The 15,024-nt window shown below is 45.3% G+C and overlaps 2 protein-coding genes across 2 annotated transcripts in view; one reads left to right on the top strand and one right to left on the bottom strand.

Annotated features, from left to right (window-relative positions):
• Positions 1-15,024, bottom strand: part of LOC126560363 (protein Shroom) — a 301,881-nt gene that overhangs the window by 141,897 nt on the left and 144,960 nt on the right. The window contains exons 7-9 of the mRNA XM_050216324.1: positions 3,642-5,446; positions 2,042-2,171; positions 1,797-1,926 (exon numbers count right to left, since the gene is read on the bottom strand). Of these exons, the coding sequence (XP_050072281.1) occupies positions 1,797-1,926; positions 2,042-2,171; positions 3,642-5,446 (2,065 nt within the window). The remainder of the gene's footprint in view (positions 1-1,796; positions 1,927-2,041; positions 2,172-3,641; positions 5,447-15,024) is intronic.
• LOC126563894 (streptococcal hemagglutinin-like) lies at positions 8,782-14,613 on the top strand. Its single transcript, XM_050220684.1, has 7 exons — positions 8,782-9,287; positions 9,573-10,851; positions 10,930-11,526; positions 11,683-12,279; positions 12,634-12,840; positions 13,132-13,500; positions 14,281-14,613. The coding sequence occupies exons 1-7, from the start codon at positions 8,782-8,784 to the stop codon at positions 14,611-14,613; spliced, it is 3,888 nt and encodes a 1,295-aa protein (XP_050076641.1).

Here is a 15,024-nt window from a genome sequence, read left to right as displayed (position 1 = left end):
GGAAAGCGTATAGCTCGAGAGCTCATAAGCAAAATGATCTTATTTTGTACTCAACGACCTCATGCCGAAGACATGCCGACTTACTAGACGCTCATATCTTACTAGGCTTATTTTTAGCATCGAGTTTGAAAAGTGAACCTGATGACATACCAATATATCATCAGAGCTCCTCGTCAGAAACCAATATGTCTCCAGAACTCCTCTTACAACAACCAGTAACCAGTAGCAAAAGAATTAGATGACCTAAGAATAACCTAAGCTCTAAGGACTTCCACAACACTGTTGAATAAGTCAATACTAAATGTCTAAGCATGATTAAGTGTTGAACGAGAGAAAACACTCTTTTCACATGGAATTAGACGGTTAGTATCCTCTAGAAGATATCTTATTCAAAATATACTACATAAGTGACTACACAACACCAATTTCAGCTTAGCAAATCAGGAGTGAATCATAGTACTTCTTTTAAAAACTTCAAACTGGGTTTGAGGCAAAAAACTAACTCATAGACTTATGCTTCCGGACACGTTCTAGTACTTGTCTGGCAAATACTACAGGCTTTATTAATTACACAGCTTCATAAAACTTCCTAATAAACTTTTCTCTCTTTTCAAACCATAACCAAAAGAGCAGCATTAAACGAGCAGATCATTGCCAGCGAAGTTTCTACGACATTATTGTTAAACATAAATCACTCCGACTCAACTCGCGTCCAAGGTGTTTCTTCTAGGCGGTAGGTAAACACTTCCAACTACGCTGGTTGTAATTTATCAAACATTACATCACACAATTGCTTGCACAAATCGCACACCAAAATGTACCATCGGAAGCAATGTTTCACAAACAACACCTCACAACCCAAAGGTGACAACATCCCACACGTGCACCGTCTATCCCGGGTCTCTACCTAAGCAACAAGAAAAAGAGCCTCCAACTCAAACAAACACTACCATTAGGACGCGACATCTGTCCGTATTTGCACAGCACTCTTTCGACGCAACTACACTTCTTAAGCTATTCCAGGTGACCATATTGATTACCAACTGTTGCCGCTGTGATGCCGTAATCGATGCAGTTCGACGTTTGGTGGACATCGATAACGGTTGGATGCGTGGAAGATCACGGGCATTATCTAGTGGACCGAGCAGCAAATAACCAACACCACCGTCTAACCTTCAACTCGTTCGGAAGTGAACTAAAAAGCCAGTGCAAGTGAAGTCAACGTCGTTCCTATCTGCCTCTCTACCATTTCCACCCTTGTGCTTGGGTGCTTGTGAGTGGGGTAGGGAGAGCTTTATGATGACAACGCTGTGTCACGCGCGTGTTGTGTAGGCTGAGTTGGCTGAGATTGTGAGAAGCAAGCAGAGCATCTATCTTGTCGGATTCACGCTCCCAGCAAACTCTACACGTGACCCATATGTGCCACGCATATCGCACATCTTCTCGTCCGAGGAGAGTTCTTCCGACAGCAGCCGCAGGAAGGCTTGAACCGGTTCCTGCGGTTCGGCTTGTCATATACAATATCTAATCATTAAAGGGCGTATTTGAGTGTTTTCGATGTTACGCTTTTAAACTTTCGCCATCAAGTATCAAGCAGCAGTGGGAATGTGAAATGTTGAAACAATTAGAGCTGTCCTCGGATTAGACATCGAGACACATGACTAACCCAATTGTACGCTTACATCGGAGTACCGCAATTACTTGCAAGTAAAGCACGCACTTTCCATTTCTATCCGAAAATTCCAAAAACACCAAGGACGGACGGGCGGACGCATAAAACACACACACACACTTACCTTCTTCTTGGTCAGATCACAGCAATCACCATTGATCAGGGTCATCTCGCGGCTGTAGCGCGTCATCAGCTTCGCCTTCGGTTCGGAGATTTGAAAGTAGGTTGAACTGGACGTCAGAATACCGAGCGGGCTGTGGATGGATGGTAAAAACCGAAAAATTGGAGCAAGGAACGAACCGGAAACGAGCTTAATTAAGATGTACGGTGCGGCATCTAGAATTGCCTACGGTGGTGTACCATTCCTACCTTTTCGGTGTACCGCCACCCGTTTCCGTTGGCGTTGCGGTCGATGCATCCTTCTTGAGTGGCCGGGGTGCGATCTGGATGTTGAACAGATCGGATACGTAGTCCGACGTGGATTTGAATGTTTTCGGCGCTGTCATGAGCGAGGGAGAGAGAGAGAGAAAGAGGGGGATACGTATTAGTTGGTACGGTATACACGTATGGTGTTTCTTGGCAAATCGGAAGTGACGTGAACAATATGACTGACTCAAACATTCCATAGCATGAAACGAGCTGAGATCTCTAAGAGCTCCCACGCGAATGTAGATCACTTTGCATAACCTGCACACCTTAATATCTCAAACAAAACACTTTCTCACACCACCAGCAAACATTTATGGGGTGTTGTTTGGAGGGTGAAGTGCATTATGGGTTTTTTTTTTGGTTGGTGGTGGAACTCACACGATCAACAATAGTCACTTTGCGTTGGTTTTAATTTTCCGTAAAACTGATCCATTATGAGAAGGGTGATAACATTTATTCATTATTGCATAAAAAGCCACGCCAGGTAAGCTATTATGAGAGTATTGGTTAACGGACTTTAAATCAGTCTAAACTGATTAAAAACTTTTGGAGGGATCTGTGTGATGTTCAAGGAAGACTCACCTAAAGGAAGGCAAACCCAAAAAAAAACTCAAGTTTCCAATTATTTATACCCTCACACAACCTCTCCAAAGTAAAAAAAAAGAGCAAGAAAAACGTTTGTACCTACTTTCTCTGCCATCAGTGGAAATTAAAGGAAAATAGAAGGAAGATTTTCATTTTCCATCTATTACTCCCTTTCCCTCTCTTCGCTCACACTGTACTCACTTACTTTGTAGGGTTTTTTTTACAATGTTTCGTGTTATAGGAAGAGTGCCCTCTACCGTGTGTGAGTTATTATTCGCATTAAAGCCATCTTTCAAAACAAACTTTCGATTTTATCGCACCCTCGTTTAATGCTTGTTTAGCTGATCGTACCCTGGTGTACGATCGTCATATACAACGCGTGCAACAGGTGGGAAAAACTGCCATTTCTACCGGGGAATATGGAAGCGAAAGAGATAGAGAGGGGGAAGACATTGTTTACCTCCCCAATCTAATCCAGACGTAGAAGACCAACGATCAGTATCTCATCTAGGCTCGCGAGAAATTGAACGAAATCTTTAATTGCCCTTTTTTTGGACAGTTTAAACTCTCGCGGCCGCGTTAAAATTTTTCCATTTGTTCCACTTTCACACCGCAGTGTCTTACGGTCCAGGTGGGACAGTTTTATAGCCCCCAAGAAACCACACGGGTGACTCATAAAGGTCTGTATAATGTACCGATAGGTTGTAATTAAAAAGCAGTTTGGGAGGGATTTCCCACTGTATGTTTCTTGGTTACAAAATCGTTTTCAGATTAGGAGCTCACGCAAGTAACTTAAAGTAAAGCTCGAATCACTTCACTGATATCGTCACTTTTAAGTGTCCCTTAAAAGATTTTTTCGTCACTATCAATTGTCCTTTACGAAATCTATCGGTATCTTGAGCGATCCTAGCTCACTTAACACTCCTATCACTTTGGGAAAAGTCCCGACACTTACCCAGTATGGTGTGCAGCTTATCCGATGGTGACAGTTGACTGACAAGATCGTGCGACAGCTTATCACAATCGATCTCCTCCGGGTGTAGCTTACGGGGCGTTGGTGGAGGTGGCGATGGTGATGACGACGGTGATGCAGATGTAAAGAACTTCTGGACCGATTCCTTACCACTCGGCGGAGTTCCTGGTGGCGATCCCAGTGGACTGGGCGTGGTGGACGTTGCAACTGATGTAACCGTTCCGTTGGATGACTGTTGGCTGGAGCTAACTTGTGGCCCTTCCTGCTCTTTCTTTCTACCACAGTCGATCGTCAGTTCAGTGATTCCACGGCTAAGAATGGAACCAGTCTCGTCGATATCTGTCTGGGATGCTGCCTCGGATGTTGGCGCTTGAACGCGCAGTACAATTTCCGTTCGCTGCAGTGGAACTTCGCTCACAACCGGTGCTTCGTCGGCAAGCGATACCGGCGACAGGTTGATTTCCTTCGTGACGCGTTCTAAACCCGGCACGGGAGAGCCACTGGATGAGCTTGATGTGGTGGAATTATGATCACCAATACCACCGCTAACACCGTTCACGATCAGTTCGGACCCGGTAGGGCAACTTTCTCCTTCCTGCTCTTTGGCCACGACAGCTTTAACTGGGACTGGTGCTTCCGTTGCTTGTGTTGTTGTTGTTGTTATTGTTGTTGCGTCGTTCGACGACAACGCATCGTCGCGTGCGGACGTGCTGGCGGACGAAACTTCACTGTCGATGGCAGACTCCGTCACGGCCCGTCCGGAGCTGGCACACGCGGAACCAACGGTACTCCTCGCCGTTTCGTGCTGGTGTTGGTGGTCGAAATTGGTCAGATTTTCGGAATTTTCGCTGTAATTATTTACAGTTTGTGCCGGTGGAACCGGCCATACAGCCAGACAGCTGCTAGCGACTGGACCACCGTTGCTGAGTGCCGGCGAGGGTGTAGAGGGAAGCGGTGGCGGTACACTATCGTCGGGCGTGGCGGCATTCGCAGTGGTTGTTGATGCATCTTCGTCTACCTTCGTTTCCAGCTCGGGCTCCTCCTCCTCCACCACCACAGTATGGTTGATGGACGCGATCGAGGTCAGCGTGGCCGTGGCGCTAATGTTGGTAGTGGTGGGAGTAGTTGGAAGGCCGAGAATTCCGTTGCCGTTGTGTAGATGGTAACCGTTGCAGTGCGAATCGCCACCCGTGTCCAGGATTTGCGTTTTCTTCAGATCGAACGACGACTGAGAGGTGTACTTCGGGGAGGTGGCTTGGATTTGGGCTAGCGGAGGACTCACATTACCGTTCCCGTTGAACAACAGAGCTGGAGGTGTTGCAGGTCCTTCGCGATCCTTTCCAGTGTCGGCTGAGGAGGTGCTGAAGTTAAACAGTGACTTCAAACTGTTTGCGGTCGAGATGATCGGTGCCGAGTGAGGACCGCCAAGCTTTGACTTTATCATACCGACGCCATTATGATGATTGTTGATGCTGTTGTTGTTGTTCACAGTGTTGTTGTTATTGTTGGTGGAGTAGAGCGAATACTTTACACCAGGCGGAAGTACATCCGGCAGATTACACTTGGGCGAAGAAGTGATGATCTCCTCCGGGAACCCATCATGTCCACCGCTTGCTCCAACAGTGTTGTTAGTTGTTGTGTTGGGGGTAGTAGTCGTTCCACTGTTACTGTTGTGATTGATGCAGTCCTCGTTTGAAGTTAGCGTTAGCTTGTAGCTGCCATGATCAGGGTCAGAGTGCAGCTTGTCCCGCGGCTGTCTCGGTAGGTAGGAAGCCTTTGAGTTGCTCCTGAGTAGAGGAAGAGATGGAAAACAAATAAGTTATCAGTATCAGATGCAAAGAGAGATAAAAGTATTGAAACACGAATTAAAAACAGCAGTACATCAAAAGCGCTGATCATCCACCAAGACCTTCCACAAGTCTGCCGCTCCACAAAAGCTACAAATAGAAAATGAGTGACACAAGAACACGGTGCTTGCTATCCGTTTTTTTCGGGAGAAATCCAAACCGGATTCGACCCCTCCCAATCTCAACACATAGACAAACTCACACATACGTACACGAGTTCAACCTTTGCATCCCTTTCTACGTCTTGGTTTGTTCAACAACTAATCCCAACCTTGTACGGTTTTATTTTTCATCTCCAAAAACCGCTTCCGAAAATGCTCCTCGCTTTCCCCTTCCCCAACAATTAACCGTTTTCGCATGTTCGCATTTTCTACATCATCATCAGTTGGGGAAGCGAAATTTAGTGTTTCTCACTTCCCAATTTCCCCCTAAAGGGCTGGATCTCGCGAGCCGGTGAACAATGCACAATGTGTATAATTTTGTATCTGTGGTGTGGTACAGCAGTGGCTTGTTTGAAACCGAACAGAAGAAATAGTCGGAATAACGGGATTCGTTGTGGTTCGTATTGGCGACTACGACTGAAGTTGAGTGGTGGTGGTGGTGGTCCGCATCTTAATGAGCTGAATGGAATTAAATTATTGACGGTCTCGAGAGGGACAAAAGGGAGATTTTCGATCCACTGAATGGTGATTACTGCAATTAATTGAGTTGTTGAATTGCAGTGATTGAGGAAGCGTTTGGTTTTGTTCTTTACGCTTGCAGAACGGAAACGATGTTACGGAAAGCTTAATAACAACAATATTAACATAGTTTCAGGAGCGATCTTGTCGAGGATTATAGAGTTTACTTGCGTGAATTGTATTTTTTTGAATGGGGGAGATTAATTCTTAGATGGGGTGTATTACAGATTGAGTAAAAGACTGTTTTCCAGTTTCTGATTTTTTTACATTCACAATTTACATTATTTTTTCTTGTTTAAAATGAATAAACGTACTTAACGATAAACAAACCAAAGAAACTTATTTTTCGTTTTTTAATAGAGGTTTTGAGTCTTAGAGATTACATTCGCCTCCCGCTGTACGTGCTGAACGAAACAGCATGTACAGCAGTCAATTGCATACCTTAAGGGGCAAACGCTCAAAGCAAACTGGAGTGAAGAAGCTGTCGCACATATTGACTAGTAGATGGCGCTATTGTGCTTTAGCGGTTTGTAAGGTAGGTGGCGCTAGCTTCAACACTCTGGTGTATTCAATTCAATTTGGCGCAACAAACTGAAAACATGTATCGTTAAGATAAAACTTCTCACGTTTTACAACAAAATTGATTACGCATTGAGCAATAGGGCAAGAAAAAATTAAAAGAGCTTCTTCAAACGAATGATTAATTACAATTAAAAATAAACGTTCGCGTGACACCGGAATGTTGACCAATTAGATGTAAATAATCACTCTACTTTCAGTATTTTTGTAAGAAAAAGACACTGCCACAATTACGAACCACGCGCATCATTCACAAAAAGGAGTAAAAACCCACTCGAATTAAAATTTCCACTAGAACAAGACGGGTATGATGAGCTACTTGTGACACCGTCGGTCGATGATGAATCTTTCTATAAACAAACTCATGTTTTCATATGTACCTACCGGTCATTATAACCGTTCGTTCGTTTGTTCGTACAAAGTTTATCGAAGTGTCTGATAGTATTTTTATCAGCAACATTCAACCAAGGGGAAATCACAATTTGTGTATGTAAACAAACTTGTCACACTTCAAAAGCTGTGTCTGGAATGACGGAGGCAGAATTTCCTTTTCATGAATAATTGCTTTCAAATGGTTTGAAAAAAAAAAAATAATAATATAAAAATGGTTTGAAAAAAATTTGTATAAAATTGGTACGAAATATTGAAAACAAATTTTCACTGGTTTACAAACCACCATCTAAAAACAGGCATTTTTAAACATTTTCAAACTGCCCTTTTCCAGGTCGAACATATCACCAGGTAGCGTTACACACATGTAACGTTTAAGTGCGCGCCGTTCAGAGGGGAAAAAAGGGAAAATCGATGCTTAATTTAAAAACACAGTGTGAAATGATGAGAAAGTGATCATCCGAAAGGCAGCAAAGCAAAGTAATGATGCGGCAATGTGGTTGGTGTGAACCGAAACTGTCTATACATATGTGATGAAGCATAAACACCCATCAGCTGCCGGTGTTAATGGCGTTGCTTTGTGTGGCCATTTATTCAATGTCTTCGCTGGATATGTGTGTACTTCAGTCCTCCTCTATTCGTTCGTTTCAGCGGGTTTCGAATGAACAACAAGCACGTTCGCTCTTCGACGGTTCAAATGGTTGATTAGCGTCAGGAAGACAGTAAAATGAACGCAATTGTAGTGACACATTTACTACCCTACCAAGGAACGTGAAAAGCTTTGCTAGGAGAAATGTTTCCTCAAAGTGAAAAAATGGGGCCTTAGCCTACTGTCCCGCCGACGCTAATCTCTCCGGGGCTGCCAGAGTGACCTTAATATTCCCGACACCCTCACGGAAGGGCATGGGAAATGCAGCGGAAGAGCATTCTACACATGGTCACGAATTGGAATCGGTTCGAACTTAATACGCACGAAATAAATCAACAATTTCGAGCCTTAGTCTACAATTTTTTAGTGTCACGATTAAAACAATGTACCAAAAGTAGGATACTTCATTAGCTCTAATGTTGTATACAGAGGAGGTGTGTGCCTAACGTAAAACTTATCGCAACTCACGTTGCATGGATTGCGTTTTACTTTCCAACTTCATTTCTTCTTCTAACGTGTTATGCCACGCACCGCATTGGCGTGTGTCACCTTTGAGGTTAATGAAGCAGCCCAAGGAGGTCTCTGATGGTACTAGAGGAAGAGCATGACGCGATATTTGGGATGGCGGCATATTTGTTCACTCGCGATTCACGCGGCCACTCGATGAGCAAACGAGAGTAAAAATGTGATGATAAAGCGCCTCCGTTTATCAAAAAAGTACTATCTACTTTCCACTTGAAATTGTATTTTGTGATGAGTTTTGTTGATATATTTATAAGAAACGCTGTCCTATATAAAGGGAAGCTTCATCGATCTAGAGCGGGCAAATTCGAAAGGACCGGGAAAGCAGTTCCTTCAACAACTCAAAACTCAAAATCTAATCGGAATACAAGAAACCAAGGAATAAGTGCTAAAAGTGTTTTATGTGAAAAGACGCACAAAGTGATACAAATATGAGTTTAAAATCGATATCATTCATGTTAGTGTTGAGCGCTGCATTCTCACTGAATGTTGCTGCTACTTTCATCTGCCCAAAGTATGTTGGAGACGGTTCCAGACAGTTATCTACCCTTTACGCAATGCCTCACAATCCGACGGGTTACGTGACATGTGTCGGAAGAATTAAAATTGAAGCACATTGTCCTGACGGTGGAGTGTGGAGCGATAGTGCCAAAACCTGTGTCCGACATCCCTTAACTAGCGTTGTTGCACGATCGAGACGAGACATTGCAATAGAGACAGAGACTACGTGTGCAACGGTTTGTCCTCAAGTGTTTGATCCACGCAAACTTGTGATAGTAGATCATGCGTCTTGTACGAAATACAATCTGTGCGTGCTTGGGTTGATGTTGACTGTGTCGTGTCCGAATAATTTGAGGTTCAATAAGGAACGATGCCAGTGTGATTTTAAGGAAAATGTGTACTGTGAAGGTGAAGATCCAACGACAACAACAATCGATTATGGATCAACGACAATAGAAGCATCCGACTCAACAACGGAAGCTACCACTGCGGAGGTAACAAATTCCGAATCAACAATAGATAATTCTACAAGTGACGAATCGACTTCAGAAGAGACAACATCTGAGTCAACAATCGAAGAATCGACTGTTGAGGTGACCGCATCCGAGTCGACAACTGAAGAATCCACTACGGAGGAATCCACAACCGACGAGTCTACTACAGAGGATCCCGTATACGAGTCAACAACAGAAAAATCGACTATTGACGTGACCACGTCTGAGTCGACAACTGAAGAATCTACAACAGAGGAATCCACAACCGAAGAGTCTACTACAGAGGTAACCGTATCCGAAACAACAACAGAAGAATCGACTGTAGAAGTGACCGCATCTGAGTCGACAACTGAAGAATCCACTACGGAGGAATCCACGACGGAAGACTCTACTACAGAGGTAACCGTATCCGAATCAACAACAGAAGAATCGACTGTTGAAGTAACCGCATCTGAGTCGACAACGGAAGAATCTACAACAGAGGAATCCACAACCGAAGAGTCTACTACAGAGGTAACCGTATCCGAATCAACAACAGAACAATCGACTGTTGAAGTGACCGCATCTGAGTCAACAACGGAAGAATCTACAACAGAGGAATCCACTTCGGAAGCGACCACATCCGAGTCGACAACCGAAGAATCGACTGTTGAGGTGACCGCATCTGAGTCGACAACTGAAGAATCCACTACGGAGAAATCCACGACGGAAGCCTCTACTACAGAGGTAACCGCATCCGAATCAACAACAGAACAATCGACTGTTGAAGTGACCGCATCTGAGTCAACAACTAAGGAATCTACAACAGAGGAATCCACAACCGAAGAGTCTACTACAGAGGTAACCGTATCCGAAACAACAACAGAAGAATCGACTGTAGAAGTGACCGCATCTGAGTCGACAACTGAAGAATCCACTACGGAGGAATCCACAACCGAAGAGTCTACTACAGAGGTAACCGTATCCGAATCAACAACAGAAGAATCGACTGTTGAAGTAACCGCATCTGAGTCGACAACGGAAGAATCTACAACAGAGGAATCCACAACCGAAGAGTCTACTACAGAGGTAACCGTATCCGAATCAACAACAGAACAATCGACTGTTGAAGTGACCGCATCTGAGTCGACAACGGAAGAATCTACAACAGAGGAATCCACTACGGAAGCGACCGCATCCGAGTCGACAACCGAAGAATCGACTGTTGAGGTGACCGCATCTGAGTCGACAACTGAAGAATCCACTACGGAGGAATCCACGACGGAAGCCTCTACTCCAGAGGTAACCGTATCCGAATCAACAACAGAAGAATCGACTGTTGAAGTAACCGCATCTGAGTCGACAACGGAAGAATCTACAACAGAGGAATCCACAACCGAAGAGTCTACTACAGAGGTAACCGTATCCGAATCAACAACAGAACAATCGACTGTTGAAGTGACCGCATCTGAGTCAACAACGGAAGAATCTACAACAGAGGAATCCACTACGGAAGCGACCGCATCCGAGTCGACAACCGAAGAATCGACTGTTGAGGTGACCGCATCTGAGTCGACAACGGAAGAATCTACAACAGAGGAATCCACTACGGAAGCGACCGCATCCGAGTCGACAACCGAAGAATCGACTGTTGAGGTGACCGCATCTGAGTCGACAACTGAAGAATCCACTACGGAGGAATCCACGACGGAAGCCTCTACTCCAGAGGTAACCACATCCGAATCAACAACAGAAGAATCGACTGTTGAAGTGACCGCATCTGAGTCGACAACGGAAGAATCTACAACAGAGGAATCCACAACCGAAGAGTCTACTACAGAGGTAACCGTATCCGAATCAACAACAGAACAATCGACTGTTGAAGTGACCGCATCTGAGTCGACAACGGAAGAATTTACAACAGAGGAATCCACTACGGAAGCAACCGCATCTGAGTCGACAACTGAAGAATCCACTACGGAGGAATCCACGACGGAAGCCTCTACTACAGAGGTAACCGTATCCGAATCAAAAACAGAAGAATCGACTGTTGAAGTGACCGCATCTGAGTCGACAACTGAAGAATCCACTACGCAGGAATCCACAACCGAAGAGTCTACTACAGAGGTTACCGCATCCGAATCAACAACCGAAGAATCAACTGTTGAAGTGACCGCATCTGAGTCGACAACTGAAGAATCTACAACAGAGGAATCCACTACGGAAGCGACCGCATCCGAGTCGACAACCGAAGAATCGACTGTTGAGGTGACCGCATCTGAGTCGACAACTGAAGAATCCACTACGGAGGAATCCACGACGGAAGCCTCTACTACAGAGGTAACCGTATCCGAATCAACAACAGAAGAATTGACTGTTGAGGTGACCGCATCTGAGTCGACAACTGAAGAATCTACAACAGAGGAATCCACTACGGAAGCGACCGCATCCGAGTCGACAACCGAAGAATCGACTGTTGAGGTGACCGCATCTGAGTCGACAACGGAAGAATCTACAACAGAGGAATCCACTACGGAAGCGACCGCATCCGAGTCGACAACCGAAGAATCGACTGTTGAGGTGACCGCATCTGAGTCGACAACTGAAGAATCCACTACGGAGGAATCCACGACGGAAGCCTCTACTACAGAGGTAACCGTATCCGAATCAACAACAGAAGAATCGACTGTTGAGGTGACCGCATCTGAGTCGACAACTGAAGAATCCACTACGCAGGAATCCACAACCGAAGAGTCTACTACAGAGGTTACCGCATCCGAATCAACAACCGAAGAATCAACTGTTGAAGTGACCGCATCTGAGTCGACAACTGAAGAATCTACAACAGAGGAATCCACTACGGAAGCGACCGCATCCGAGTCCACAACAGAAGAATCGACTGTTGAGGTGACCGCATCTGAGTCGACAACTGAAGAATCAACTACGGAGGAATCCACGACGGAAGACTCTACTACAGAGGTAACCGCATCCGAATCAACAACAGAACAATCGACTGTTGAAGTAACCGTATCTGAGTCGACAACGGAAGAATCTACAACAGAGGAATCCACTACGGAAGCGACCGCATCTGAGTCGACAACCGAAGAATCGACTGTTGAGGTGACCGCATCTGAGTCGACAACTGAAGAATCCACTACGCAGGAATCCACGACGGAAGACTCTACTACAGAGGTAACCGTATCCGAATCAACAACCGAAGAATCAACTGTTGAAGTGACCGCATCTGAGTCGACAACTGAAGAATCTACAACAGAGGAATCCACTACAGAAGCGACCGCATCCGAGTCGACAACCGAAGAATCGACTGTTGAGGTGACCGCATCTGAGTCGACAACTGAAGAATCCACTACGGAGGAATCCACGACGGAAGACTCTACTACAGAGGTAACCGTATCCGAATCAACAACAGAAGAATCAACTGTTGAAGTGACCGCATCTGAGTCGACAACAGAAGAATCTACAACAGAGGAATCCACTACAGAAGCGACCGCATCCGAGTCGACAACCGAAGAATCGACTGTTGAGGTGACCGCATCTGAGTCGACAACTGAAGAATCCACTACGCAGGAATCCACAACCGAAGAGTCTACTACAGAGGTAACCGCATCCGAATCAACAAGCGAAGAATCAACTGTTGATGTGACCGCATCTGAGTCGACAACAGAAGAATCTACAACAGAGGAATCCACGACGGAAGCGACCGCATCCGAGTCGACAACAGAAGAATCGACTGTTGAAGTGACCGCATCTGAGTCGACAACGGAAGAATCCACAACAGAGGAATCCACTACGGAAGCGACCGCATCCGAGTCGACAACCGAAGAATCGACTGTTGAGGTGACCGCATCTGAGTCGACAACTGAAGAATCCACTACGCAGGAATCCACAACCGAAGAGTCTACTACAGAGGTAACCGCATCCGAATCAACAACCGAAGAATCGACTGTTGAAGTGACCGCATCTGAATCGACAACGGAAGAATCTACAACAGAGGAACCCACTACGGAAGCGACCGCATCCGAGTCGACAACCGAAGAATCGACTGTTGAGGTGACCGCATCTGAGTCGACAACTGAAGAATCCACTACGCAGGAATCCACAACCGAAGAGTCTACTACAGAGGTAACCGCATCCGAATCAACAACCGAAGAATCAACAACAGAGGAACCCACTACGGAAGCGACCGCATCCGAGTCGACAACCGAAGAATCGACTGTTGAGGTGACCGCATCTGAGTCGACAACTGAAGAATCTACAACGGAGGAATCCACAACCGAAGAGTCTACTACAGAGGTAACCGTATCCGAATCAACAACAGTACAATCGACTGTTGAAGTGACCGCATCCGAGTCGACAACTGAAGAATCTACAACAGAGGAATCCACTACAGAAGCGACCGCATCCGAGTCGACAACCGAAGAATCGACTGTTGAAGTGACCGCATCTGAGTCGACAACTGAAGAATCCACTACGCAGGAATCCACAACCGAAGAGTCTACTACAGAGGTAACCGCATCCGAATCAACAACAGAAGAACCAACTGTTGAAGTGACCGCATCTGAGTCGACAACGGAAGAATCTACAACAGAGGAACCCACTACGGAAGCGACCGCATCCGAGTCGACAACCGAAGAATCGACTGTTGAGGTGACCGCACCTAAGTCGACAACGGAAGAATCTACAACAGAGGAATCCACTACGGAAGCGACCGCATCCGAATCGACAACCGAAGAATCGACTGTTGAGGTGACCGCATCTGAGTCGACAACTGAAGAATCCGTTACGGAGGAATCCACAACCGAAGAGTCTACTACAGAGGTAACCGCATCCGAATCAACAACCGAAGAATCGACTGTTGAAGTGACCGCATCTGAGTCGACAACGGAAGAATCTACAACAGAGGAACCCACTACGGAAGCGACCGCATCCGAGTCGACAACCGAAGAATCGACTATTGAGGTGACCGCATCTGAGTCGACAACTGAAGAATCCGTTACGGAAGAATCAACGACGGAAGTAATAGTATCTGAGTCGACAACTGAAGAACCCACTATGGAGGTGACACCAACGGAAACGGTAACATTATCTACGATTGAAGTGACTCCAGAAGAAACGACAGTAAGTTCAAGCTTAGCCCCAGAAACAACTACAATTCCAGTGACATCCAGTACAGAGAAAACACCGGTGACAGGATCGCAAATAGTTACCCAAATATCAAAGGCGTTCGAAAAAATTTCGAGTATTTTCGAAACATTGGCAAAAATATTTTCCTCTAGCATTAAAAATAACTAAGCAAAAATAGCAAATTTGGCCAAAAATCCCTCGTTATGTAGAACAATTTGAACTGTAAATAGACATTAAATTGGTAAATAAAACAAAAAAAAAAAACACTGAAGCATAAGCGAAGCATATCTGGAAAGCCGATTGAACAATGCAACACAATCCAGCCACACAAAAACACACGAACGCACACAATTACACACACGGATTGGACAGATTGGAACTTACGTCAACGCTATCGTGCGCTTCATCCTAAAAGGGCTAGGAATTCGGGGACTCAACAATTCCAGCCAGTTGCGTGAAGCCGAATGGCAAGAGGAAGAGGAAGACGACGTAACGGAGTAGGCCGAGGTGGACACAGTTCCATCGGTATCGTCGTCGTCCTCGTCTTCATCATCGCTGCTTCCACCATGACGACAATTA

This window comes from Anopheles maculipalpis, chromosome 3RL, assembly GCF_943734695.1.
Source record: "Anopheles maculipalpis chromosome 3RL, idAnoMacuDA_375_x, whole genome shotgun sequence".
NCBI classification, from domain to species: domain Eukaryota; kingdom Metazoa; phylum Arthropoda; class Insecta; order Diptera; family Culicidae; genus Anopheles; species Anopheles maculipalpis.
The sequence above is the reverse complement of the archived record's forward strand: the minus strand, read 5'-3'. Positions and strand labels throughout refer to the sequence as shown.